The following is a 27,284-nucleotide window of genomic DNA, read 5'->3' as shown; positions in this document are numbered from 1 at the left end:
GCAAATAATGCATACAAAATACAAAGAATGGTAAGTATCTTTGTATGTGCACCAAAAGTCCTGTATTAACTGGTGGCTTATAAACATTTACATCTGCTGACCTGGCAGTTAGGGCAAGGGCTGAACCTGCAAAGAAACCTATAGAAGTGACACATTATCAAAACACACAACTGCCTCCTTGACGATTTGTGAAGGTCGCCTGTTATCTGTACTTCATCAACCTTTGAATGTGTTCTCTCTGCCATAGTCACCGAGAGCAGGGTCTCTGTGTGGGTCTCTCTTTCATTCCTTTTTTCTTAATTTCGCCAAATCAGAATCAATATCATCAGAGTTTACACAATGTGGACTCTTTAAACGTAATCCTAGCTCTGTTGCAGTTCCCGTTACGACACACAGCAAATTATTTATTATCTGCTGTGGCAAATATATCAGTATTTCACAGGGTTTGTTTTGTTTTGTTTTTTTCCCGTTAGGGCTTTCAATACTTTTTACTTGTAACTAAACATTAAATTAGATTTTACATTAGATTTTTTTAGAGAAAATTTGGAGATTTGGAGGTTTCTGAGCTGTTTCCTGTCTTGTCTCTGTTCAGTGAATGACAGCAAAGCCAGGAGCATTGTGTTAACCAGATGGATCATCTACCCTGTGCGTCACATAACCCACATAACAACAAGATTTTAACTGACAGAAGAGGCCGTAAGGTCAGGATTTTAGCAGTGCACAGCAGCCGTTCACAAATGGTTCATCGATGATGACACAACACTGTGATGAGCTGCTCTATCACCATTTCAGACTTGTTGACAACATAAACAAACACAGAAACAGTTCTATTGGAAATCTGACTGGAATACTGTGTCTGTAAGATCAATAGGGAGGCGGGGTTTTGATGCGCAGGGAGCTCGAAACATAGTCTGTCAGCTTTGGGTGGAGGTTTCAATTTCCTTCTCCATTTTGCACCTTGACCTCTGGCGTGTCCAAACAACTCTCGGTTTTCCTGAAGGACGTGAAGTGCTCACAGGCCGAGAGGGCGTGGTCGGGCCGCGGAGCTATTTACTGTCAGCTAGCTCGTCATGCTAGTTCACACTTTGCTGCGGGCTCATTCACTTAGTGTCCAAACCCGCCGGATGTCACGGCGATAATTTAGTGTGACATTGGTAGAGTTAACGCTTCGCTCGCTGCTGTTGTTATTGTTACTCGTGTTTGTAGCTCAGCGGTAACGCAGAAGCTGTTTAGCTTGCCAGCTCTAGCCATGTTAGTTTTTTAGCATCGCTCGTTGCTAACAGTTAGCCGGAAGACAGAAGTGCGTTAAGGCGAAAAGCAGACAGCAACTCAAAACTAAGAGGTAGAACCAAATGGTCCATCTGAATTACAGGTGGTAGCAGCAACAGTAGCTCTCAGGCCGGAGAACTGACACCGGCCATGGCCTGAGCTGTGGACGCCCCTGCAGCTGAAGCGACCGAGCCGGATGAGTTAGCAACAATGTCTTGTAAATCAACCAAAGTTGCGCCGAGTGTCGATTTCGACCACAGTTGTTCCGACAGCGTGGAATATCTGACGCTCAATTTTGGTCCGTTTGAGACTGTTCATCGCTGGAGGAGACTCCCTCCGTGTGATGAGTTTGTCGGTGCAAGGTAACGTGTTGAGAGAGGAGCACACGCCTCTTCACCGCATCTGAATATTCACCGTCTCACAATCGGCACGGTATGTTTATTTCTGCACATGCAGGCGCAGCAAGCACACTGTTGTGGCATACAGAGATGCCATATACGTGTTTGGAGGAGACAACGGGTGAGTGCTGAACAACAGGGATTTGCATTTCTCCCTCTCGCTTCTTTTTCCATAGCATGCCGTTAAATCCTGTGTCACCCAACAGGAAGAACATGCTGAATGACCTGCTCCGTTTTGATGTGAAGGACTGCTCATGGTGTCGGTGAGAGTCAATCCCCTGTAATCCAGTTATCACAAGAAGTCATATCACACATAATCTGCAGAGCATGAGCTGATGCCTTCTTGTGGCACACTTCACAGAGCTTTCACCACTGGGACTCCACCTGCTCCCAGATATCACCATTCAGCTGTCGTCTATGGGAGCAGCATGTTTGTTTTTGGTGAATTGACAACATTGTCCTCTTCAAAATCAGTTACCATTCATTCCTATGCTTTTAAAACTCATGAGGTACTGATGCTGTGATGTTGAACTTTCCAGGGGGATACACTGGAGACATTTACTCAAACTCAAACCTGAAAAACAAAAATGACCTTTTTGAGTACAAGTTTGCCACAGGACAGTGGACTGAATGGAAAGTGGAAGGGAGGTAATGTATTTTTTTAGGGAGTTTAAAATTGGCTGTCGAATTTTTTTTTTTCCAAGAACAAATTTTTCTAGTTTCTCTTCAGTATTGAAATCTAAAAGCTTAAATGTTATATATGCCAACATTTGTTTTCTCAGCGTTTTATAACTTAGTACAGCACTTTTTCCTTGGAGATGGGATCAAGTGGCTATATACTTATCACTCTTCCATCTTGTCTCTGTTTTAGCCTACCAGTGGCTAGATCTGCACACGGCGCCACTGTCTACAGTGATAAACTGTGGATATTTGCTGGCTATGATGGAAATGCCAGGTAAGATTGTGTTTGTTTTTTTTGGTTGTTTTATATTTTGAGACACACATTTTGTTTTTTGCACACAAATTAAAAAAAATAAAAAATCCCATTTGCAGGCTGAACGACATGTGGACCGTCAGTTTGCAGGATCGAGAACATGCATGTTGGGAAGAGGCTAGTATAAACATGTTTCCATTGTTAATGAGAGCCTTTTTTATAGATAAAATGTAGAGAAACTGTCTAGTCATCTGTCTTAGCATCTCTGTCTCTGCTCTTTTGTCCATTAGATCGATCAGAGTGGTGAGATTCCTCCATCTTGCTGTAACTTCCCTGTTGCTGTATGCAGAGACAAGATGTTTGTGTTTTCTGGTCAGAGTGGAGCCAAGATCACAAATAACCTCTTTCAGTTTGAGTTTAAGGGCAACATGTGAGCAAAGCCTCGCTACAACTACTATGCTACATATTACTATATTCATCCCTGTAGTTGCTGGTGCTACTTGTTATTAATCATTCCTGCTATTCCATTTTATCAGGTGGACACGTATCCCAACTGAACATTTACTCCGGGGCTCCCCTCCACCTCCTCAGAGACGCTATGGCCACACTATGGTTGCTTTTGACCGCCACCTGTATGTATTTGGCGGTGCAGCTGACAACACTCTTCCTAACGAGCTGCACTGCTATGATGTGGACTCGCAGACCTGGGAGGTGATCCAGCCTAGCCTGGACAGTGAGGTACAAACCATCTTTATTATTATTATTATTATTATTATTATTATTATTAAATCATCAACATTTTATGGAAGTTATTAAGTTATATTAAAGAAAATGTTTTGTTAATTAGTTGAACTATAAAAAGGAGCATGTGGTACTCTTGCAATCGCTGCCCCTCAAATGCTATAATTTGTTTTATGACACAGGAGCTTTTCACTCGTAAATGCATAAAATCTGAAATAAAATGTCCTCAGTCATGTTCAGCCATGGTCTGGTTATGGTAGGGGACATATTGTTTAAAAAAAAAAAAGTATCTACAAACGATTTTACCCATCTGATTGAACCTTAAGTACTTGGCATCAGAATCTGTGCTGATTGTTATAGTATGGATCCATTTTAATATCACTTTTGATATCCATTAGTAAATATTGAACAAAAAAATTTGAAGCAGTGCTTTTGATGACTCATCTCAGGCTCATGCTAAATTTGTTCTCCTTGCCTTCACTTGCCGCATCAGATGCCCAGTGGGAGACTCTTTCATGCTGCGGCTGTGATTCAAGATGCCATGTACATCTTTGGAGGGACAGTGGACAACAACGTGCGCAGTGGGGAAATGTACAGATTCCAGGTTAGTGTTGTAGCGCCGTTAGCACTTGAAATGTAGAAACTTTATCTTTACATATTCAGCTTAGTTTCAGCATTGTAATGGTCTTTCTTGCAAAAAGAAAAAAATGCATTTTGAGTAGCTACTCCATTACCTCCTAAAACTATTATTTTCTTCCTCTACAGTTCTCATGCTATCCAAAGTGTACACTCCATGAAGACTATGGTAAACTGTGGGAGAACCGTCAGTTCTGTGATGTGGAGTTTATTCTGGGAGAGGTAGTTTTTGTTGTTGTTTGTGGTGGTGGTGGTGTTTTGTTCCCCCATCCTCAAAGGAATACCGTCAATATCTAACATAAGCGTTCCTTTTGATTAGAAGTCAGTAGTAAAGTTCAGACGTTTTGTTTGTTTTTCTTTTTTTTGCCTCTTGGGGGCGGTATCGCAAAACTGCCTTGAGATAGCTGGACTCCAAACACTCTTTTTTTTTTTTTGTTGCCATAACAAATGAATTCATAAACCACTTTTTACTCATTTTAACACAAATGGCTGATTGGATGAAATGATGATCATGTGATTGTGTAAGCACATTGTCAAAAGTCAATTTCACTGTCATAATGTATAAAAATAATTATTGCACTTATTTAATGCTATCTAGAGAAGGAGAGATTATCATATCAGGTGGCAGCCTGGCCAGGCAGTAATTGTAGTTAACATCTGTTTGATTTGTTTTTGTTTTGTTTGCAGAGGGAGGAGAGAGTCATGGGGCATATCGCCATAGTTACTGCGAGATGTCAGTGGTTGCGGAAGAAAATCCTGCAGGCTCGGGATAGGCAACGGCAGGTTAGAGACTCATAGCAAGTACACTTTATTTTGTTGTGGACAAATAAACACTATCAGTGTTATCAAAAAAGTTTTCATATATTTCGCGTATATTCATATAAACAATTATAACAGTAAGATGTCATTTTTATATAGCACCGGAATGTTCAACAGAAAGGGTTGCATAATTTTCTGTCTGTGTGCAGAAGTCTAAACAGGAAAGCAATGAGGAGAGTGATGAAGGGGCAACTGGAGGCCCAAGAGATATCCCAGCAGGCAACAGGACATCAGGCACGCAACCACTGTTAGAAGTATGCATCAGGGAAGCCGAGGCCCAGCCCTTTGAAGTCTTAATGCAGTTCCTCTACACAGACAAGATCCAGTATCCACGTAGAGGTAGCATTCTCCTTATGCTGGTTTGAACGGAGCAATAATCCCAGGAAAGATGGAAAAAAAAATGTGATTTTCTTTGTTCTTGTCTCTATTTGTCGACACAGGTCACGTCCAGGATGTTCTCCTGATCATGGATGTTTACAAACTTGCGCTTAGTTTTAAGCTTTCCCGCCTTGAGCAGCTATGTGTGCAGTACATTGAGGCGTCAGTCGACCTACAGAACGTTCTCAGTGTTTGTGAAAATGCCAACAAGCTGCAACTGGACCAGCTAAAGGTGAAGATGGATAACTGAATTAACACCAAATTTTAGTTTACTGCCCGGCGCGGGTTAACATTTAGGGTGTCAGTAAAATAACGATCAGCAGTTTCGTGTTGGCTTTCTTTTTAAAGACATCAGTGTTGAAGGAAGGCAGATGATCATTTATTTCAATGTATTTTTTTATGTATAAATATTTTTTTTTCTGCAGGAACATTGCCTTAATTTTGTGGTGAAGGAGTCGCACTTCAACCAAGTGATCATGACAAAAGAGTTCGAACAATTGTCCACCCCTCTGATAGTTGAAATAGTGCGACGAAAGCAGCAGCCTCCTCCCAGGTTGTACTCAGACCAGCCTGTGGACATCGGGACCTCCCTGGTGCAGGACATGAAAGCTTACCTGGAGGGAGGCGGCCTGGAGTTCTGTGACATTATTCTACTGTTAGACGGACATCCGCGACCAGCACATAAGGCCATCCTAGCAGCTCGATCCAGGTACATGATCCCCTTTCAGCACATACAGCAGTCTGAACAAATTCTCACATCCCTGACTTTTTATACATATTTGTATGTTGGTTTTAAGACCAAGTTTGCAAGTGTTCATTTAGATTACACTCATTATCATTTATCATAATTTGATAACAAAACGAATGCCTCCTCAGTACAAGGACATGAGATTTCGATGGAAACATTTCAAATTAGGTGAAAATGAACAAAAATTGGTAGGTAAGGGTAAAGTCCTTATATTTGTAGGTAGTGCGGGTCTTACCAATGTTGTGATGATATTGACACTTTGCACTCTTTGCTCCTTTCTTCATCAGTTATTTTGAGGCCATGTTTCGATCCTTCATGCCCGAGGATGGTCAGGTTAATATCTCTATTGGTGAGATGGTTCCAAGTAAGCAGGCCTTTGAGTCCATGTTGCGTTATATCTACTATGGTGATGTCAACATGCCTCCAGAGGATTCCCTGTATCCTTCTCAAATTTAGACAAGCTTGATTTCATTCTCAACATTAGGAGTCGTTCAAAAGCTGAGCCTGCATAACTGGCAGCAGACCAGCAGAGTGGATCTGTGGCGGGTCAGATGAAAAAGTATTTGGAACAATGGCTGAGTGTGATTACACTGACCTGTCAATCAAGGCTTTGTCTTTTCGTAAGAAAATAGTGATTTTTGTCTTTGGTGCCATGTCAGTAAGTCAGTAGCACCAAGCTGCTGTGCTTCGTCCACAAAACCAAAACTTTGGGTTTAGGCACATTAATATAGGTCCAGTGTATAGGTTATACCTAATATGTAAGCTTTGAAATAAACATGTTTAGATGTAAATGGTGGCGACAGTCACCATCTAGTGGACATTATAGAACTGTATCCTAATGTGCAGATGTATTGGCCTCAGCTGGAAGTCATTGTGTTCGCAGCTTGTGCAAAATACAAATCAGGGATCAAAGTGTAGCTTCCAGGTGTTTTTATAATTAGTTTTATGACTTCAGGATATTTTGCACGTCACATAAAATGAGCACTTAGCACGCAAAAGCACATAGCAAAATTGACTATAGATGCATAGACTTTTTTTTTTTTTTTTTTTTTTTTTTAAATTTCCTTGACTCTTGTTTAAAACAGATATCTGTTTGCTGCACCATATTACTATGGGTTTTCCAATAACAGGCTGCAGGCTTACTGCAAGCAGAATCTGGAGATGAATGTCACTGTGGAGAATGTCTTGCAGGTATTTATGTTTTCGCCCAGAGGGGAGCAGTGACTCACTCTGACAAACTTTAACTTTTTTTTTTTTTTTTTGGCAGCGTGAGTAATTTCTTCAGTGACTTTTCCCTGAATGTTTCTCTTCCCTTCCAGATCCTGGAGGCAGCAGATAAGACCCAGGCTTTGGACATGAAAAAGCACTGTCTGCACATTATTGTCCACCAATTCATTAAGGTGGGTGGGCTTGTATCCGGAGCCCTGGGGTTTTGCTGCCCACTCACTGCAGCTGAGCTAACCCTGTAGCCCTGTCGTCTTAGCAGGAGGCCTACACCTTTGCTCTAGTGGATCACCCTCCATCTTCTACGTAGAGAGGCGACTGTTTACAGCCTAGCCGGCTGTATAAGCACCTCATCACATACCGATGAGGGTCATAGTATCATTGAGATTGTTGTTTGTTATTTAAAGAAGCAGCAAAGCACTCAATTCTCACCCTACTTTGCTGGAGTGTTTGTGTTAAGCTTCTTTCTGTTCATTTTTTGTGCATGAGCACTGAAATGCTGCTTATTCCTCTGTTAGACTCATCATCGTCCTTTCTTAATTTATTGCTCATTTTTTTTCTTTTGTTTGCTCTCCTCTCCTCCCCTCCCCTCCCAAAGGTATCCAAGCTCCCCAACCTGCGGTCTCTCAGCCAGCTGCTGCTGTTGGACATCATTGAGTCTCTAGCTACACACATATCAGACAAACAATGTGCTGAGATGGGCTCCGACATTTAGGATGGCGCCAAGAGCCAGGGTCTTTTGTCTTCTTTACAGAAGCCATACACCTCTGCTCCACCTACTTCTTGTCATCCCCCCCCCCTCCTTAGCACACAGTATCTTTCTTTATGTTGGACCCTGCATGTCTCGCCTCATTCAGTAGATGCCTTGACTCAATACAGGACACGCAAAATGATTGTTTCAGTCTTCACTTAAGTGAAGAGTAAATTCAGCGACGACGGCAAATTCTAGCTGAATGACTGTTAAAGGATCGGAAATGTCCCCTTTATGTTCAGTATTTAATTTATTAATTTTGAATAAGGAGAGTAAAACTTTCCTCAGTATTGCTGCTGTTTTTTTTTTTTTTTTTTTTTTTTTTTTTTTTTTTTAAGATATGCAGTGAACTGTAATAATTCACACTTAAAACTTTTAAAAATGTTGAAGTGTTGCCCTCGGCTGTCTAATCAGATACATCCTCACTAACTTAAAAAAAACAACAACAAAAAAAAACAAAACAACAAACTTAACTCAAACTACTATACCATTACACAATTTATCTAAATATGTATTTATCATTTGTATTATCTGTCACGTATTACAGTTCTAATGAATCAATACTACTAGTACTAATTACTTCTTACCATTACTAACAAACTCTCTTTATCCATACAATAGAGCAATGAGTATTTAGTGAGAGTAGTTCCCCACATGACCATCATGTATTTAAAGCCTTAATAAATGTTCTTGTACAAAAGAATTCGTATTATACTGTCATTATGTGCCCCCAACCCTACAATTCACTCTCCAGTACTGTGGATTTCAGTACCAGTCTGAACACATACCTTGTCCCTACTCTTATTTATCCACATCTCCCAGTGGTCCTGTTTAGGTGTCTGTTTGGAGCAAACCTTATGTAATTACAGTTTTTGCACAGCCACCGTTTGGCAGTTATAAATACAGACAAAATAGCCTCCAGATGCCTTTAAATCTTCCCTCATCGAAGCACAGAGCATGTGCAGCCCTCACTGTCTAATGGAGCTGAACTACAGCACCTTGACTGGCCATCTTCTGTCCTGATAGGCAGTGTCATCGGTTCATCTCTGCGGTTATGACAGCTAGGATTCACCTCAACGTTTTAAGTAACTACATTTTATGTTCCGAAAATAGCAGTAGCAGAGTTAAACTCTTTAGTTACAGTGAAGATTTCATGTACGTTTTCATTTTTGAAAAAGGAGGAAGAACTCAGAAATTCTTACACCATTGGCTAAAATTAAAGCTTTTGTAGTTTATACCCTGAAAAGATGAAGGTCAATCCTTGACCTTTCATCAAGTCAGCCATGTCCTTCAGTGGTTTCAGTTTCCACAGATCCGCGCTTGATAAGGTCAAACAATGCGCCTTGGTTTGAGAGGGTGAAGTCCTTCAACTTCTGACAGATTATTGCATTTGCAATATTGTGTTCATTGGGTTAATTCCAATGTTTAAAATGCAATGTCTTACAACTTGTTCAACTACATTCTTTCTCAGCTGATATCACCCTTTCACTTTAAGATGGGTAGTACATTTTGTTCATAGGTTTAAGTAAGAGACTTTGAACTAAATGTTTACTCACTAGACTGGATTGCTGTTGCTGCCTCTCCAAGTGGAGACCCACAGTGGAATTCAGAGTTGGACTACTTTGGACTCAGTTGTAAGCTGTTACTGTTGTAGTGAGCACAAAGTGCTATTCATAGCCTAGATACCTGAGACACTTGGCAAATCAAAAACTCTAAAGGTCTTAACTCAAGTAATGACTTTCTCATTAACTATTCTGAAATAACTGCAACTGCAACTTTGAAAAATATCCCAAATTTCACAGCCATGGAGAAACGGCCTGAAAAAGTCATGTCTGATAGTATTTAATTCCTCTTCTTCATGTGCCCTCTGCCACCCCAACATCTAGCGTGCTCATGTTTCATTAATTGCGGCCCCACAACATAGCCAAGACGTCCCAACGGATGTATCCAGTTTCATGTAAAAACAGGGTTCATTGTTCACGGCGAAGGTATTGGACACTGAAACAAAACAGTGTGCTTGTTGTCTGGATTATCTCCCACTTATCTGCTGCTTTTTATTAAGGAGGTTGAATAAGTGGGCTGTCCAGGTTGCTCCCCTTACCTCAGTAGGCGGCGCGTGTCATACAGACTCACTCTGAATCCCCCAACATTTACCATATACCTGCACAGCGCAGATTCAGAAGATGGTTTTTCTAACAGCTAAAATAATGCAGAGGACTGCGCTCTTTGTGACGTTTGGGGGTTTGGTTACTTCCCTCATAACCACCTTCCTTCCCCTGTGGAAGACAATGAACTCGGACCTGAATGAGGTGGAGAACTGGTACTCTGGGCTGTGGCACACCTGCCTCTACACAGAGGAGGTGGGAATTCAGTGCAAGGCCTACGAGTCCGTCCTTGGACTCCCGATGGACCTGCAGATCTCCAGGGTGCTCATGTCAGTGTCTATAGGCACCGGAGGTTTAGCCACGGTGGCTGCTTTCCCAGGCCTGGAGGGGGTTGAGCTGTGTATGGGCCGCCCTGGCCTGAAGAGAGGGCTCCTCATCCTCGGTGGAGTGCTGTCCTGGGTGTCTGGCCTTACCACTCTGGTTCCTGTCTCTATTGTGGCCTACACGACTGTGGTGGAATTCTGGGATGAGGGTTTTCCCGATGTGATGCCACGCTGGGAGTACGGGGAGGCAATGTTCTCGGGATGGTTTGGAGGTTTAGCGCTGGTCACTGGAGGGACGCTGTTCTTTGTGGCTGTGTGCATGGGAGATTACGACCGGCGGCCACCGAGTGTCCCAAACAGCCTGCAGGTGAAGCACAAGGCCCAGCACTACCTGAAGACAGAGCTCTTATAGGTTTCCTTGTCAAATGTGCGTCATCTGCATCTTGGCATACTTCATTGATCAGAGAATAAGTTGTGAGCTATTTCAATAGTTCTGACAAGAATAATATTTTTCTTATAGGCATTAGATGAAGAGTAAAAATGTTGTCCCCGTTAAATGATGCGGTTTTCATCAATAATTAAAATCATTTAAGATGATGAATGACTGCAGTAGTTTTTATTGCTTTAAAATCCAACAGTGTCTGGATGAATAGTGTGATGAGGTACTTATTTCCATTGACATACTGTATATTGTAGTGTGCATATAGCTTTTATGGCCTGCTTGTGTTGAGTCATATTACAGGGAGGGACTTTGGCACCAGCTCCTCAATGCACATACTTCCGTACAGTTCTGTACGCTGTTGTGATTAGATCTGGCCTCAAACATTTATGATATTTTTCTAATTTTACAACAATCTGATTGTGCATACTCACTCGCTTCACCAGAACAGATTAAATCTGATTAACAGTCTGGAATCAACACTAATAACTTTACATGAATATTTTTGGAGGCTGGAGCCTGTGATGGCATTCGCTTGCCTTAGTTTTTGGATTCTGCGGCCCTCCTGTAATTCAATTAAACTAAGGGGGCGTGTCTGTGATATGACCAGTCATCTTGTCGTACATGTGCTCACCGCCCCCACCCTGGCATCTGCCCAAACATCCTTTTATATGTGCTCAAACGTCATGCAGAGAGCAACACAAACACACTCACACTGAAACACACGTGCGTGTGTCAGTACGCTGTGTGGTGAGTGCAAATCTCTTTTGGCTGATACTCTCAATTTTATCTGTTATTTATCATTAGGAGACATTAACATCCTGATCTTCATGCTGTGTCAATGCTGGCATCATTTGTAGAGAAACTAATCTCAGATTATGAGGTGAACGAGCTCATCCCAAACAATTATTTAAAGGGGCAGCACAGTTAAAGAGTGGAAATATCTCCAGCTTGTTTCTATAATGCTCAGCATACCTTTTTTTTTTTTTTTTAAACGTGCTCCAGCCTCCCCCTGACTGAAAGTGGGATTTACTGCACCAACTGCACTTTCACTCTTCCTTCCTCTGCAGCACTCAGAGCAGGAAAACTGTTTTGAAGTTTAAGGAGTCTTTTTTTTCAGTGTCTGCTAGGGGTCAGTATAAATACAGCAAATGTTTTTAGCTGTAGCTGATACTCCTGCAGCAGAAGCACAATGCATGATGCCCAGTGAGCAGCCGGACCTGGAGGGAGGGGGGTGGGGGATCAGGCTCAACTGGCCGGTCAGGTCTGTGGCATCTGAAGGGAGGCTGGGAGGATCTGGACTGGAAGGGGGAGGGGGGAGGTATTCATGCTGTGTTAGCATCCCCTCAGCAACTCCATCAATACTGCATACAGCTGAGAAACTGGCAGAGCCAGCCCCCCGGTGCTGCATTTGCAGGCGCAGCCAGCCAAAAAGAGCAACTCCCACGACCGGTCGGCTCAAGTCTGCTACTGGGGGGTGGGGGGCTCTGTGAGGGGCGAACACACACACACACACACACAAGCATCTGCTGCATCAAGAGGCAGAGGAGGAGAGGAGGCTACAGAGGGACACACAGACCGGGAATGCTCCAGAGGACTGTCAGGAGACTCCAGCTAATATGCTGCCGGGCAGGAGGAGCTGAGTCTTGGGGAGTTTGACAGGATCACAGCGCACCTGCTCCAGGATCTCTGGTAGGCTCATTTACTGCCTCTGTGTTTAGTACTTTAAAAAAAAAACAAAAAAACAGTGCGTTCAGCTGATGCTGGTTTATTTGGTCTGCATTGGTGCAATGTGGACACACACAGCACTTGAGTGTAAGTTGTCACAGGTAGTGGTGCAGGACATTCACTGAAATCTCAGAAAAGAGCAATAATGTCTAACAGGCTCTAATTCTTCTATCAGTTCAGGTAAATGCTGTAGACTTAAAACAAAAACAGGACACTACCTGTCAGTACAGTGACTGTTAATGACTAAAAGTACTGGAAAAATATCTGTTTAATTTTTCTGTCATTGGTTCAGACAGAAACAATGTATGCATTGGTTGTTGTTATCATTGTTGTTCTGCATGCTAAGAAACTGGTAAATAGCAGGGGGGGGGGGGGTGTATGGAAGCACAGCTCCTCTGTAGGGGGGTACACCCCTCTGTAAAACACACTTCTACTTTTCCATGACATCATGGAGAGGTTATCGCTCTCCATCGAAATGACCTGACACAAGTCAGCAGGGTTACTGTTAATCAGCTTTAGTGTCACAGACAAATTCAACATACAGACGTTTTGGTCAACTTGATGTATTTAATCAACTCAGATTTAATCATCGTCATAAATGCCATAGTTAATCAGCTGTTCAGGACTACGCGATGATTTGTCGAGAGCCACGTGGCATCTATAGCCTTTTTTATTCTCATCTCCCTTTTAAAAGCTGAACACAACATCCGAGACATATTTAATCCTTTTAAATGAAACATACACAGCCAGCAACAAGGAAGTCACCACTGTAGTGAACTACAAGTAAACGATCATGAAAGACCTCACACAGCATGAATAAGCCTGCTCACAATGTGTGATTGTTTTACACACTCAAGAGTTCCTTAAAGTGGACTGTGCTAACTGTAATCCGCCGTTTGACATGAAAGCAGGCGAGTGAACAGAAGTCAGTCAGAAGCCTATCGGCATTTCAGGACTCGTCACATTGAACGGACATAAAACAACAAGAAGCCTGGTAATTGGGCACGTTTGGTCTCCACAATCTGGGGATGAGTCCATGGGTTTGTCTTGTATTCCACAAACCAGGAGATGTGAGTGAAGGAGACAGGTGTGTTGAAACACTTGTGAGTATTCGTCCTTTATCAGCTGAGGATCACAGAGTCCTAACCATTAACTGCTGGTTAACCTGAATGTCTGACAAGCAAGTGTCCGAAATGAAGCAGAGCTCGCCAAGTTAGACTGCAACCACCTCTAATCCGGCAGACCTTCTTTTAGCACAGGTGCTGCTGCCTGGGGAGAGCTATAAAATGATGTGTAGAACAGGAAGTGTGGATTTACTTTTTGTGGATGTTGCAGCTGATGCTGTCTGTTGGTGAGGATCAGGTTTGTTCCTGGCTTCGATGAATGCGGGGTATTTTTGGTTGATGGCGTGTATTCAGTTTAGTGAGCTTCACTGCCGTGAGGGGAACATGCACAGCAATAAAATCAGCATTTGGATTCGTAATCCAAAGATGTAGGTTGAAGGTTTGAGACCGGTTTTGAGTGCTGGATGCAAGTGCAGCCACCAAACAGTTGTTTAGTGTTGTTGTTTGTTTTGTTTTGTTTTGTTTTTTTTTTTTCCAGTTTCCCCTCTCAGCCTGTTTATAGATTTGCCTCCTCACCACCAACCAGGAGCTGCATTTTGCTAATTCGCCCCTGCACCACATTCCAGTAACAGGTATTACATTTGTAGGGGAGTGAGTGAAACTGACAGCTTGTTTGCAGGCAGGATTATTAGCACTGCTTGGGGACAGGCCCAACAGTGAGAGAGCGGGATCTGCGTCATATGTTGTGAGGACCAAATCTGCTTAGCCTACTTTAGTTTTTCACAAAATGTCTTGGACTTGCTTGGAGCTCTTTGCCATCCAATTTGTTATTCATCAAATTTTCAGTAGTGACAAATAATTAAAGGGGCAACATGCGGGATTGAGGCAAAAGTTGCCGAGATCATTTCACAGCGCTTTGGAGGAGGAAGTGACTTAAAATGTTTCTTTCCGTATTTAGTCAAATGCACAACATCAAACGCTCGGCTGTGTGAGCACGGCTGTTTACTAAGCACTTGGCACAGAGAGTTGGATGAACAGTGCAGAAATACAACCCAAAAAAAGGTTTTTCCAATAGTGGGAGATGCTCAATTTGTTAAATATGACATAACATAGAAGCCGGAAAAATATGACTGACGTGATTTCTCTAGAAATATTTTGTCTTTATATTAGATCAGCCAATTTTTTTTCGTCTTTTGTGTATCGGACAGACAAGTTTGACTTTATTCCAAACCCACAGCTCACATCCTCCACAGGGTCACAAGATACCCTGTCTATCTTTGTACTGTTGGCGAAGTATTGAAGTTGATTGAAGCGATCGGACCATCAGAGCGGAGAAACAACTCACCGCCGCCTGAGAAGTAACAAGGCTACAGCTACACATTGTTTGCTGTGAGCAGTCACAAAATCCATACATCTGTGCAACGGTGCGCGGATAGTTTGTCAACTTGTCTTCATCATAACCTTCAACCCTTTTTGAACTTATGTGCAAACTGACAGCAAACAATGGAGAAATATATGTCGTGGATTCAACCGTTTTGCATTTTCCTCTGGAATGTTGATGACTAGAAATATAAAGGAGAATAAAACAAGTCCATTTAAGTGCAGGTACCTCAAAATTTTGCTTATGTAGTACGTGAGTAAATGCACATATTTACATCCACCCGCTCCAGCACAACAGCTGAATCTCAGCTGCAGGGCCGTGGCCAGTCCAAGGATACTTCCATTTCTCATCTGTTCTCAGGAACATTTTCTAAGCAGAGCGCCATTCAGCACTGCACACTTTTTTTCAAAAGTTCAAGGAGACTAAGCTGTGCTCAGAATATCAAGCAGTTCTTTTGGTCGTACCTCAAAAGGATAATTTGGTGACGGATTGCACCATGTTGAGTGTTACACCTGCCATTCTGTGACTGCTCGGATTCATAGCAGCCATTTCTCTGTGAGTAACTAACTACTGTATGTAGTGGGTGAAATACCAGAGGTGGCAGAGATGTGAGGGCAACGTGGCAACAAAACAAGGGGGGATTTTGAAACTTAAGGGGCCCCTGCTTCAAAGTGCAGTGTGACAAGAAAGTTAATAGGTGTCGGAGTGCTGTTAATATTTAACTGTTTCCCATGCAATATGCATGAACAAAGGTAACAATGTGTGTGGAAACGTTCCTAATTAACACAACTGCTTCCTTTTTACAAGCACTGACATGCTACGTACACACAGAGGGAGAAGGCTCTCAGCACACAAACCTCAGCGGTTTGTGTCCTCCTGACACTTCAGAGCAACAACACAAACACAGTCAGTGTTGGTGAGGCAGAAAAAGGAGAAACCATTTGAAACTAAAAGCAGCTATTTCATTTTCACCTCTAATATTGACCCATGACCCATCCTTTAATCAGACTTAATGCTCACATTGGCCACAGTGAGTCACAGCAGTGTGTCTCAGAAGTATACTGCGTGTGTGTTTGTTTTGCTGTTGTTGATGTTGTTCCCTCTGTTCATGCAGATTATATGGAGGAGGTGACGTGTGCGATGGACCTGCAGGTTGTCATACACACAAGCCTGTGTTGTCTTTACCTCTCAGCCAAGCAGCCCAGCCCGAGGATCTGAGTGCATCTCCTCTCCCTCTCCCCCCTCCCTCCCTCTTCCTGGGTGTTCCTCAATCCTGGGCCCACCATGGGAGGATGTTTCTCCAAACCCAAACCAGGTAACTAAGATGTTTTCTACTCTCACTCTGCTTCTTTCTCCTTCAGAAAGACGCTCACTCTGATGCAATTTTTTTTTTTTGGGACACCCAAAATCTCTATAGCAATTACTTTTCTTGCGCTGTTTTGGTAGCGGATTGCGGTATTTTTTTCCACACTGTATATTTTGTTTATCTGTTCGTATCTGAGGGTTAGCAATTATAATATGCGATGTCAATGTCAGTGTCTGTCATTTACAATATACTAAAATCAATGTGATGTTTTCGAGTGTTTTTGCCTCTGATGCTTAACACAACACTGTCCTTCCATGGATTTATTACTATTAATATCTCATTCTGTTCATTTCACTCTGAAAGACATCAGACATTGGCAGAATGTCAACTTGATCACATCACATTGTCTTGCACCATCTTTTCATTTTTATCATTGTGTTCAAATAGATTTTTTTACAGACACCAAACCTGATGTGACAAAAGAATTGACTGTTGGAAAGTCTAGACGTCTAAGTCTGATGAATACTTCATGTTAGATATGAGGAGTACTGGGGCTTTAGTCCTAAATATTTTTCCATTGTAAAGAAAAGGGAGCAGCACGGCAGCATAGTGGTTAGCGCTGTTGCCATAGAGCAAGAAGGTTGCCGGTTTGGTTCCCGGGCCTGGGGCCTTACTGTGCGGAGTTTGTGTGTTCTTCCTGTGCCAGGTACTCCATTTTCCTCCCACCGTCCAAAGACATCATGTTTGGGTTAACTGGTGACTCTGTCCGAGTGGTGGTGTTGTTGTTGGTCTCTGTCTGTCTCTGTGTGTTGGCCCTGTGATGGACTGGCGACCTGTCCAGGGTGACCCCGTCCTCGCCCAGTGTGAGCTGGGTTGGCTCCAGCACCTGCGACCTGGCAACAGATAAGCGGTAGAAGATGAAGGAATGAATGTAAAGAAAAGTTACAATGACAGAAGTAAAGATGAGCTACAGGACAAAACAGATGTGATGCAGTTAATCAAGGTGAAGACGTGTGTTTGGTTTTTTTTTTGTTTTTTTTGTGATGAGAACTGTGTTTGTGTTTTTAAGATAAACATTTCAGGTATGTTTGTTTAGCTTGACTAATTTTCAATGCCACCTACCGCCCTCAAATGCTGTTACACATGTCCTCCCGAGCTTCTTTTGTTTTACCGTATAGTGCTGTGTGGGAGGAATTTTAATGCCTTCTCTGGTATCTTTGGTCAAGAGAATTACATACATGAATGTCAAAATTTGACACAGTGTGTATCCGTTTCAGTGTTCGGAGATTAGCAGTCATGCGCACTGCAGTCTCGCAGGTGATAGTCACACACCGTGCTGTTCTGTGTTAGTGGCACACAAACAGAGCATCAGGTGGAGCTGAAGTGAGAAAGATGGTGAGGGTCTGAATGTGTGATGAAAACTATAGCCGAGAGGCTGCCACCGCTCAGCTACATGCAGACTTAGTGTCCGTTGTAAAGTGACCTCCACCTACGAAGAATCTGTGATGGATACATCTTATCGTGGAGATCTAATAGAATCGTCTTTCACAAAGTGAGAGAGACAGTGTATCTAGTTTTCCTTATACATATTTTCAGAATGAATCTCAGCAGTGATTCTGAAATGATCCACTAGCATCAGCAGTAAGACAAAAGCTTGTTTCTTTTATCATACATGTGCTTTAGCTCCTGTCTGCGCAACATCACACGACCGTGTGAAAATCAAGCCTAAGCCCTAAAGCTGCATTATCGCTGTGTCTCTGTAGTGCGAGGAAAGACTTTGGCTATGTTTAAAAATCAGAAACTTTTGTGATGCAAGTTGTCGAATATATAAACCATTTTTAATACACACCACAACAGATTTTACACAAACACCCACTGAATATACAGTTATAATATAGTTAGTGCAGGAATGATTGACAAGTGAAAGTTGGAGTAAATTGGCACCAGGACAGGCTCTTTGGGGAAGGGAGAGCATGTCGACTGGGCACTTTGCCTTGGGCATAAAAATCTGAACGTGTGTGGAACAGTAAGATACTTCGAAATGATCTACATGAATCAAGTCAACACAACTTCTGTGTTGTAACCTCTTAAACATTTAAATGAGCAAAAGTAAAAGCCAAACAGAAAATGTTCCAGTTCTGATTCAGGTCACTTTTCAGCGCTGATCTCATGAAGTGTCAGATTGGTGATATCTGACCACTGCAGCAGTGTAGACAGAGATTCTCTTCAGCTGTGGAAAGCTTTCTCTTTTCTTTTCTCCTGCAATTGCACTCTCTATTATGATTTTCCATTGATTTTAATTAAGACTTGCTCAGCAGGAGAAAATTCCAGCCAGATTACTGTGTAAGAACCGGATGATCAGCACATTTTTCCAGCCCAACAGATAAAGCCTGCTGCAGTGAAAAAGGAGTTGCACAACCATTTTCTTAAAGTTCAGAAATATAAACCCAATCAGCAGCGCATCACATGTCATCAAAAGGAACCGAATGTCTCCCAAAAGACACACCAACAGCCTCTATTCAGTCTGTTTTCGCTTTTTCCCTCAGAAGTAAATCATTACCGACACACATTTGATGTGTTCCTGTCAGCTTCATTTTCACAGGTCTCATTATTTATAGATATTTTGACTGCATTTAAAGGCGTTATTATCTGCTTGAAATCACACGTTCCAACTCAGGAAGTTAATTTAGGCAAAGACAGAATGTGAGATTTGTTCAAAATTTTGGGGCAAAATGTTGAGCTGCCTGTCACCAGTTCTGTTTATTTTCTGCACCATGAAACTGGCAAAAATATGATGAGCAAAAAACTTTAACGTATCTGACACTTCTCTCCAGGAATGACATGATTGATGTTCTGGTTTTTTGAAGACCATTGAAGTGTGTTTAAAAAAAAAATCTGTCTTAAACAATAGCGGATAGATGGCTGTAATGAATAGAAAACAAAACAAAAGAAGCTGCACTTGAAAAGTTCCCTCCTCACATGCCGGTCCTTTCATTAGTTTCAGTCGTGCATCTGTCAGACTGAAGTTGTGCAGGTTTTCAGATGGTACTCTCCAAACTGAAAGGCCAGCTGGTCTTTAAAGCAAAAATAAAATAGCAGGGAACTTATGGAATTCAATCTGCCACTGCTTCGTAGCAAATAGAGAGTTTGATCTCAGAATTGTGACTTTTTGTGCCATTTACTGAGTGATACGTGTTTGTGTTGTGCAGTTGAAGTTAAAGTGGAACTCTCTCTCCTGGAAAAAGAAAAAGAGGTGGATGGGCTGTCACCTAATGGTAAAGCGAGTCCCTTTGCTGACTGCAGACTGAACGGGGCCCTGGGACACGGCTCTGATGACGACTCCACCCCACTCTCCCCCTACCACAAACCGCGGGACTACGTGGAGGCCTCTGTCTGCCATGTTAAAGATCTGGAGAACGGACAGTAAGAATATTAAAAACACAGCTTTGTTTTCTTTGTGTTTGTTTCTCAACACAACCAAAGCACACACTCTCATATACGCACGCATTCAGATGTAAACAACACATCACACCAACTTTCCTTCAAAGACGGAAACTTAACAACATGAAAGAATGAATCTCTGGGGCCCGAATGGACAGTTCACACAAAAGCACAAGAAAAAATGATCCTTTCCTGCTTATGAGTGAGAGGACATTCCAGTAGAGAAATACAAAATAAACGTTAGCATTCATTTCAAGACAGCAGCAGGTAACATAGTTGGTCCAGTTTACAACAGTAAAGTCTCTACTGTCAGGCTGTCGTACAGAAACGGAAGTCCTTCTGGTTTAATACTAAAAATTAAAACCTACTACAACAGTCAGAAAATAGAGAGGCGTCACAGAGATGGCCTCATTCAGTAACGTCTGTACCAACAGAGGACAAGACAAGCTACTTGTCACAGTAAATTCAAAATGTAATATAGTTAGAAAACAACCAGCTGAGAGAAGGCTTGTATCATTGTTCTTTCTGTCACGTTTCATTAAGTCCTAATGTTCTTTAATGACCAACTGCCTTAATGTTCTACCAGAATGCATAACAACTTTCATAATTATCATTTCAGCGTTTTTATGTGTTGTCTGACTCAGAGCCCGCAGCCCGGGGAGACAGATATACCTGCTGAATTTCTTCCTCTTGGTTTGACAGGATGCGAGAGGTTGACCTGGGAACTGGCAGAGCTTTGTTGATCAAAGAGCACGGAGAGTTCTCAGCCATGGGCCACAAGTGTCCGCACTACGGTGCACCCCTGGTCAAAGGTGAGGGAGGAATCATCCGTAATGATTTCAATACTGTTAAGATCCTTTTTAATACACTTTCATGTGACAGGTGTGCTGTCAAAAGGACACGTCCGCTGTCCTTGGCACGGTGCCTGTTTCAACGTAGCCACAGGAGACATCGAGGACTTCCCAGGTCTGGACAGCCTGCCTACCTTCCAGGTGACGTGGTGCTGTCTCTTAACACAATCCTCTGAGCCCCGTCAAAAAGTGTACACATGGCTCATGTCTGTTTGCTCCAGGTCAGAGTTGAAAAGGACAAGGTGATCATTCGCGCAAACAAGCAGGTAAGGAGAAGAAGAAGAATGACAAGAATTTCTGCAGGAACGTGAATGGACCACCTGTCTGATCTGAGGGACTTTTCAAACACTTTCAGGCTCTTCAGTCCCAGAAAAGGTCAAAGCCCATGGCTCGCTGTTCAGCAGTCATTAACTCCAGCACCGGCTTCAGCCACGTTCTCATCATTGGCTCAGGTTTGTGTGTTTTCACATCTTTTATGCCCTTCAATTCCACAGCAGGGACGACGTTGTATTTGTTTAAGATGACCCCTTAACTTAAGCATTCTTCCCTCACTTCCTCATTTCAAAAGTCATTTTGTTTTGAATGTGTCTGCAGGTCCGGCAGGTCTGGTGTGTGCAGAGACGCTGAGGCAGGAGGGCTTCACCGATCGCATTGTCATGTGCACCATGGACAGACATCCGCCATATGACAGGCCTAAACTGAGTAAGGTTTGTACACAGACCCTGACCACATAAAAGCTGAGACAGAAGCAACTCTGCCAAGAAAGTTATGTAACAGACTGAGACAGACAGAGGTATCGCTCTGGTCAATGGTGCTAAAGCCGGAGGAACAGTTACAGCAGAAAGAAAGCGGATTGTGCAGAAGGAAACATTCACAACAGACATTATTGGAGCAGAAATAACACATTTGCTATAAGAGCTTGAAAAACATAAAAAAAAGTTTTTGATTTATTTGGCGTCATAATCGTAGATTTTTATTTTAAGCTGCCTTCTCACAGGCACAGACAGTTGAGTTAATAAGTTGGTTCTCACTAATACAGCAGAAAATATCTTAGCACTTAGCACAAAGTTGCTGCTTCACCTTAAGAGCAGGGTTAGCCGGAAAAAAAGAAAGATGCTTTTTGTTTTCAGATTTCTTTCTCACTCGTATATTCAGCACTAACTTGCGAATCCTTAGTCCCTTGACAGCACAGCAGAGCAGCTGAGGCTGCGCTCTGTGGACTTCCTGCAGGATCATGACATTGAGCTGCTCACCGAGAAAGAGGCGAGTTAATAAAGACTGATTAATGGTGGTTAATGATAAAATGATAGGAAATGCTAAATAGCCCAGCATATTCATATTTCTGCGTATCAACTATCGCCTAAGCTGCATTTGTCCCATGTTTTTTTTTTTTTAGGTTGTGGCAGTGGATGTGAAAACGCGATCAGTGACCTTTGAAGATGGTTTGAGGATGGAGTACAGGAAACTCTTTATTGCTACAGGAAGCAAGTAATGAAGCACATTTATATTTGATGATAATCAAACACAAGAGATCCTAAATATATGAACCCACACCTGACTGCGTCCATTTCCTGCCCGAAAGACCCAGACCAATGAATTACAAAGGCAAAGACGTCAGGAACGTCTTTCACCTGAGAACGCCTGAGGACGCTAACAGCATAGCCAGGCTGGCCAACAACAAGAATGCTGTAATTGTGGGAACATCATTTGTGGGTGAGACACATTTATAGACGCATTTGTCCCAGAAAGGTGAGTGTTGGGCCTGAACTAGCAGAACAGTTTTAGCATTTTTACAGCGATTCCACAAGTTTCAGTGTGACTTTCAAAACCCTCAAAGATGGTGTTTGATAATAATGATGTCTTGCAAAGCTCCACTTGATGCCGTTCTGGCTCCAAAATCTTCCACTGCTGTTCATATGGACTGAGATCAAGGTAGTTTGTGTTACTGCATTAAGTATCACACAAATTAACAGTCAGTCGGTCAGTCAATTTACCTTGAATCTGAATATTTACATAATTACATAATTACACAAGAAAAGATTTGTTATCTGCATTTATGCCTGTGAAGTCCTTAATATATATCCAGCAACTAAATTTTTATTTACAGTTATCTAATATATGAAATTTTAAAGTTTCTGCTGCAGGTCGATGAGGTCAATGCGAAACATAATTTTGCACCCTCACTCCACTCCAAAAACAAAGAATGGTTTTCTTCAAATGTATAATGGCAGGAAAAGAGTTTTCCACCATACCTGATCACTACAAAGGTCATCTGTTTATTTGGATCGCTTTTTATCCTCATTCAAGCATTGCTTCAGGTGTTTTCCTTACCCACCTCACCACTTATTTGACCACTTCTTTTGCATTTTCAACTAACAGTTTTGGGGTGTTTTTGTTGCTGTGTTGGTAGGAATGGAGGTGGCTGCAGCTTTAACTGACAAGGCGCACTCAGTCTCTGTCATTGGGATTGAGTCAGTCCCCTTTAAAAAAGCTCTTGGGGAGAAAGTAGGGAAAGCCATAATGAAGGTAGGTGCACACTCCTGGGAAATCAAGCTTTTCCGAACATAAAGCTCTTTTTCAGCACTCTTCCTGAGGGGAAAAGCCCCACTAGTTAAAATCTTCTGGTCTATACTGCAGGAGCCGCACAGGATGGGGGGTAAACCTTCTCATTAGCAGTGATTGATCGTGCAGACACATGGGAATTCAGCCATGAATCCTCCCTCTTACTGTTTCCGTGTGTTTACTGTGACCGTGGCGCGTTTTGTCTCTGCAGCTGTTTGAGGCGAACCGGGTGAAGTTCTACATGTTGAACGAGGTGTCAGAGATGATTGGCCATCATGGACAGGTATTCAGAAAGTGAGAGAAACAGCATGACATGATGCTCAGAAGCACCATCCTCCCCATGTTTAACGTGCAGTCACCATGAGGCAAATAACAAGTTTGTCTGAAATAACAGTTTGACTGAATTTGATGCAGACAGAAGCGAACAACCTCATGAAGACTGTGTGTCCTCTCTGGGTTAGAAATCGCTCTCCATTGATATAGCGTGCATTAGTCTGTTTGTTTTATAGTTGGCTGCCAGCAGGGGTGGACAGTAACGAAGTAAATTTACTTGAGTACAGAAAGCTGTCTGTAGCAGAATGACATCAGTGTATTTTATGGTGACAATAAAGCTACTTTCCTGTATTTCCTGAGGTATTTTTTATACTTTTATTTCAGTAATTTTTGAAGCAAATACTCTTGTGCTTTTACTTAAATAATATTTTGACTAAGCTACTTTTACTTTTACTGGAGTGATATTTGACAAGGAGTCTCTGTACTTTTATTGTGTAGTCTGTCCACCTCTGGCCGCCAGCATTTAACTTTATTGGTGAAGGCCAAACTTCTAGTATTGTAACTGGGATGTAATTCGTGACTGAAACTGACTGAAACTGTCATTAAAAACGACCCATACTGACTGAAAATAACGTGTTTACTGCTTGCAAGACTCTCGTACATCATAGTACACACCTGGCAGAAAAAAAAAAAAACAAACTCCATCTCCATTTTTACTCATTAGCTGAAAAAGTTTCATTTGTCCTGTTGCACAGCTCAAAGAGGTGGTACTGAAGAGTGGGAAAGTCCTGCGGGCGGACGTGTGTGTTATCGGAGCAGGTGATGATGACAAATATAAAAATGCACCTCCTTTTAGATATGTCCTCATTATTTTCTGTAAATAATAATTACAGCAGATTATGTTTCTCCTCCTTCATTTGATTGCTCTCTTTGCAGGAAGTGTTCCTGCTACAAGCTTCCTGAAACAGAGTGGCCTCCATATGGACTCCAAAGGCTTCATTACTGTCAACAAGGTAGAACAAGTCTTCTGTGCAACGAAAAGCAATGAGCAGAAGTTGTTAACCATTGTGCACTACACCTTTTCCCAGATGATGCAGACAAACGTTGATGGGATCTTTGCCGGCGGTGACGTGGTGATGTTTCCTTTCCCGCCACGCAACAACAAGAAGGTGAACATCCCTCACTGGCAAATGGCTCATGTACACGGTGAGTGTGTTACAGCTCCATCCTGATTCTGCTTCTCCTCATTCTCTTATCGAAGGCTGCTACACCTCACTCTGGAGATGATGTACGCGCTTTAAAGACAAACATGTTTTCAACTTCATTGACAGGAAGGGTGGCAGCTCTCAGCATGCTGGGCCGACCCACTGAGATCAAAACTGTGCCTTACTTCTGGTCGGCCATGTTTGGAAAGACCATACGCTATGCAGGTTTGTCATGTTTGTTCTTCAGGTTTCGTCTGAAGTGTTGCTACTTTGCTGCCCTCTAGTTGTCCCATCAGAAATAAAGAGCCGAACTCACTGAAAAGTCTCTCTGTTTGTGAAGGTTATGGTGATGGATTCGATGATGTCATAATACAAGGAGATCTGGACGAACTGAGATTTGTAGCGTTTTATACCAGGTAAAGTTTATTGACTGTTGGTTCTTTTTCACTTTACTCTCAATTTAGTTATTTTAGTCCCATTTTTGTTTAATATGTTTTTTTATGACTGTACTTGTAAACTAAATGCAATCTAATTCAACTGTGTTTTCGTTTAGATAACTGATAATTGAACTTTTTAATTTTTTCTTTCCCTGGTTCCGGCTAAAGGAGTGAGGAGGTGGTTGCTGTCACCAGCATGAACTGTGATCCCATTGTGTCCCGAGTGGCAGAGGTCTTAGGATCTGGAAAGACGATTAAGAAACGGGATGTAGAGTAAGTCTGCTTCCAAGAATTAAATCTGGTCACGGTTACAATAGTCGTTATGTTCTTTAGGTTTCTCAGGTTTTTACTGTGAAGAAAAACATGACAAATGTTATCAGTCTGACCGAAAACACAAGTGAGTTGTGTAGCCTGTGACTTTAATCACATGCAAAGTCTTACACAAGCCAAACACTTAAGATTCCCGCAAAGCAACAACAGCAGTTGTTTTTGGTGGAATTAAGTAATGTGGCATGTGGAAATGATATAGTAAAAAACCTGAAATCCACCTCAACTATACACACACACACACACACATATAAATATAAATATGAATGCACCATTATTGATAAAACACTCTAAAGTAGTCGATGATAAATAATAACTTTGCTGCTATCATAATTTATGACATCTGAAAACAAATATTATTGCTTTGTTACATTTCTGCCTGTTGTGCTGTTGAGTTTTTGGTCTAATGTGACTGTAGTGATCTTCATGTCTTCCATATCTTTCATTTCCAATCATGCAAACCAAAAAAAATAATCGAAGGATGTTAGCACGACTTGGCAAGTACGAAAAAAACTAAAGCTTCTTTTCTTTTCCATTTCACTCCTACTGACCGCCCACTTGTGGAACGTTGTCACTTTTCAATTTGATAATAATGCAAATGTGTACGTGTCTCTGGGATGTTTGTGTTGCAGGACAGGAGACATTTCTTGGTTGATTGACAAAGGCTCTCAATGAATTCACATTCGAAAGTCACAAAGGACATACCCAAAGTCCACTGGACACATCAAAACGGACACTTATGGTGCTGAGAAACTGAGCAGCTATCCTGGTGTAGCCACACTCTGAAACACACACACACACACACACACATTGGGAACAGGGCCATGGTTGTTTGAGACACACTTCCCTGAGGACAACACTGAAACTTGCTTTTATTCCTGAGAGACACTTTAACGTGACAAATGGAGCCATACACGGTCTGAATACCCTGAATCACTGTGTTGGCAGGTCTTTTAGAATCATGTTGTGTCAAAATTCACAACAAAGCAATACTGGTTTCAGCCTCTGTGCTGCTGCAAGATGTATCTACCTGTACACTTTGTTTATATGAAGCTGGGGATGGGCATTGGCTTTTTTTTTTTTGTATAAATAACATTGTATATAGATATAATCCTGAATGCACTGTAACAAAATAAGAAAATACAATTTGAACAGAATTTTTCTAAGTTTTAAATAACAGATTTGGTTGTATGCTTGTATACAGATCTGCATGATATAACTTTATTACAAAAGGAATTAAACAGATATTTTAATATAGTAGCATCAGCAAACAAAGCTTAAATCTGCAACAAGACAAAATGCATAATCACTTCAGAAGAATCCTGGATGCACTTTTAATTGATTCACTAACACACACCCACACAGATTTCAACATACCTCTTCTTATAGGCTGCCTCGCTAGTAGATTGCACAAATTAAATTCTAATCATACTTTGATTATACACTAGTGCTTGCACAATAGAATCTAGACTTTTCTTACAACAGATATTTCTCCTTTAGACAAATCCAATAGTAGCGTAAGGTTATTTTTGATTGTTGTCACCTCGATAGGGACATTACTTGTTACTAACTCAGGGAACTGAGGTTTGCAGCCTGGCCTTGCTGTGGTTACTGGTCCTTTTGCAGGCAGAAATGAATTTATTGCTTTAATATATATTTTCCCAGTTATTGTAATTTCACTGGTTCTTTCATTTTCATTCTGAAATGCTTGTAATGTGCTTTTGGGATAAAAATGGATTCTTGATTACATCCTGGTGTGCTGGTGATCCCGAAATACTTGAGCCCTGATAAAGCATTTTAAAAAGCATTGTTCCTCCTACAGAAACGCCTGAAATGGCATTTTTATAACTAAAACTTTGAAATAAAGTCTTCCAACAATGACCACCGCTCCATAAATTCATTCAGTCACCATCTAACTTCAGCTGTTCCTTCTGCCTTTTTGAA

General features: G+C 41.8%; 3 protein-coding genes across 4 annotated transcripts; all 3 read left to right on the top strand.

Moving 5' to 3' along the window:
* Window positions 1-1,035: 1,035 nt before the first annotated feature.
* On the top strand, window positions 1,036-8,226 carry lztr1 (leucine zipper like post translational regulator 1). 2 transcript variants are annotated; one of them, XM_029510566.1, is made up of 19 exons: window positions 1,036-1,631; window positions 1,726-1,788; window positions 1,874-1,930; window positions 2,029-2,108; window positions 2,207-2,315; window positions 2,539-2,622; window positions 2,721-2,778; window positions 2,892-3,031; window positions 3,138-3,339; window positions 3,836-3,946; window positions 4,108-4,200; window positions 4,666-4,761; window positions 4,971-5,136; window positions 5,238-5,407; window positions 5,601-5,884; window positions 6,211-6,360; window positions 7,009-7,114; window positions 7,243-7,323; window positions 7,746-8,226. In XM_029510566.1, exons 1-19 carry the CDS (start codon window positions 1,480-1,482, stop codon window positions 7,860-7,862), a joined length of 2,319 nt encoding a protein of 772 aa, XP_029366426.1. In that variant the 5' UTR covers window positions 1,036-1,479; the 3' UTR covers window positions 7,863-8,226. The 2 variants fall into 2 exon arrangements, with proteins under 2 accessions (XP_029366426.1, XP_029366425.1); XM_029510565.1 differs by having other exon boundaries at window positions 4,947-5,136.
* Window positions 8,227-10,081: 1,855 nt separating this feature from the next.
* cldn26 (claudin 26) lies at window positions 10,082-10,738 on the top strand. Its single transcript, XM_029511512.1, has one exon. The coding sequence runs from the start codon at window positions 10,082-10,084 to the stop codon at window positions 10,736-10,738; it is 657 nt and encodes a 218-aa protein (XP_029367372.1).
* Window positions 10,739-16,166: 5,428 nt separating this feature from the next.
* On the top strand, window positions 16,167-26,015 carry aifm3 (AIF family member 3). Its single transcript, XM_029511379.1, has 19 exons — window positions 16,167-16,253; window positions 19,454-19,667; window positions 20,388-20,497; window positions 20,568-20,677; window positions 20,758-20,802; window positions 20,892-20,988; window positions 21,131-21,243; window positions 21,713-21,799; window positions 21,933-22,024; window positions 22,119-22,249; window positions 22,947-23,062; window positions 23,310-23,381; window positions 24,127-24,190; window positions 24,308-24,384; window positions 24,460-24,577; window positions 24,703-24,801; window positions 24,917-24,992; window positions 25,182-25,286; window positions 25,973-26,015. The coding sequence occupies exons 1-19, from the start codon at window positions 16,223-16,225 to the stop codon at window positions 26,013-26,015; spliced, it is 1,800 nt and encodes a 599-aa protein (XP_029367239.1). The 5' UTR covers window positions 16,167-16,222.
* The last annotated feature ends 1,269 nt before the right edge of the window (window positions 26,016-27,284 follow it).

This window comes from Echeneis naucrates, chromosome 9 (assembly GCF_900963305.1).
Source record: "Echeneis naucrates chromosome 9, fEcheNa1.1, whole genome shotgun sequence".
Classification (NCBI taxonomy): domain Eukaryota; kingdom Metazoa; phylum Chordata; class Actinopteri; order Carangiformes; family Echeneidae; genus Echeneis; species Echeneis naucrates.
This window is presented reverse-complemented; position numbering and strand designations above follow the sequence as displayed.

What these genes read in the sequence shown, in the direction of transcription:
- lztr1 (XM_029510565.1), top strand. Translation starts at nt 1,480, where the DNA reads ATGTCTTGTAAATCAACCAAAGTTGCGCCGAGTGTCGATTTCGACCAC. An exon ending in TGGAGTTTATTCTGGGAGAG is followed by an intron (nt 4,201 to 4,665) that starts GTAGTTTTTGTT and finishes TTTTGTTTGCAG; the next exon opens with AGGGAGGAGAGAGTCATGGG. An exon ending in ATCCTAGCAGCTCGATCCAG is followed by an intron (nt 5,885 to 6,210) that starts GTACATGATCCC and finishes TTTCTTCATCAG; the next exon opens with TTATTTTGAGGCCATGTTTC.
- cldn26 (XM_029511512.1), top strand. Translation starts at nt 10,082, where the DNA reads ATGGTTTTTCTAACAGCTAAAATAATGCAGAGGACTGCGCTCTTTGTG.
- aifm3 (XM_029511379.1), top strand. Translation starts at nt 16,223, where the DNA reads ATGGGAGGATGTTTCTCCAAACCCAAACCAG. An exon ending in CGGTGCACCCCTGGTCAAAG is followed by an intron (nt 20,498 to 20,567) that starts GTGAGGGAGGAA and finishes TTCATGTGACAG; the next exon opens with GTGTGCTGTCAAAAGGACAC. An exon ending in AAAGACCATACGCTATGCAG is followed by an intron (nt 24,802 to 24,916) that starts GTTTGTCATGTT and finishes CTGTTTGTGAAG; the next exon opens with GTTATGGTGATGGATTCGAT.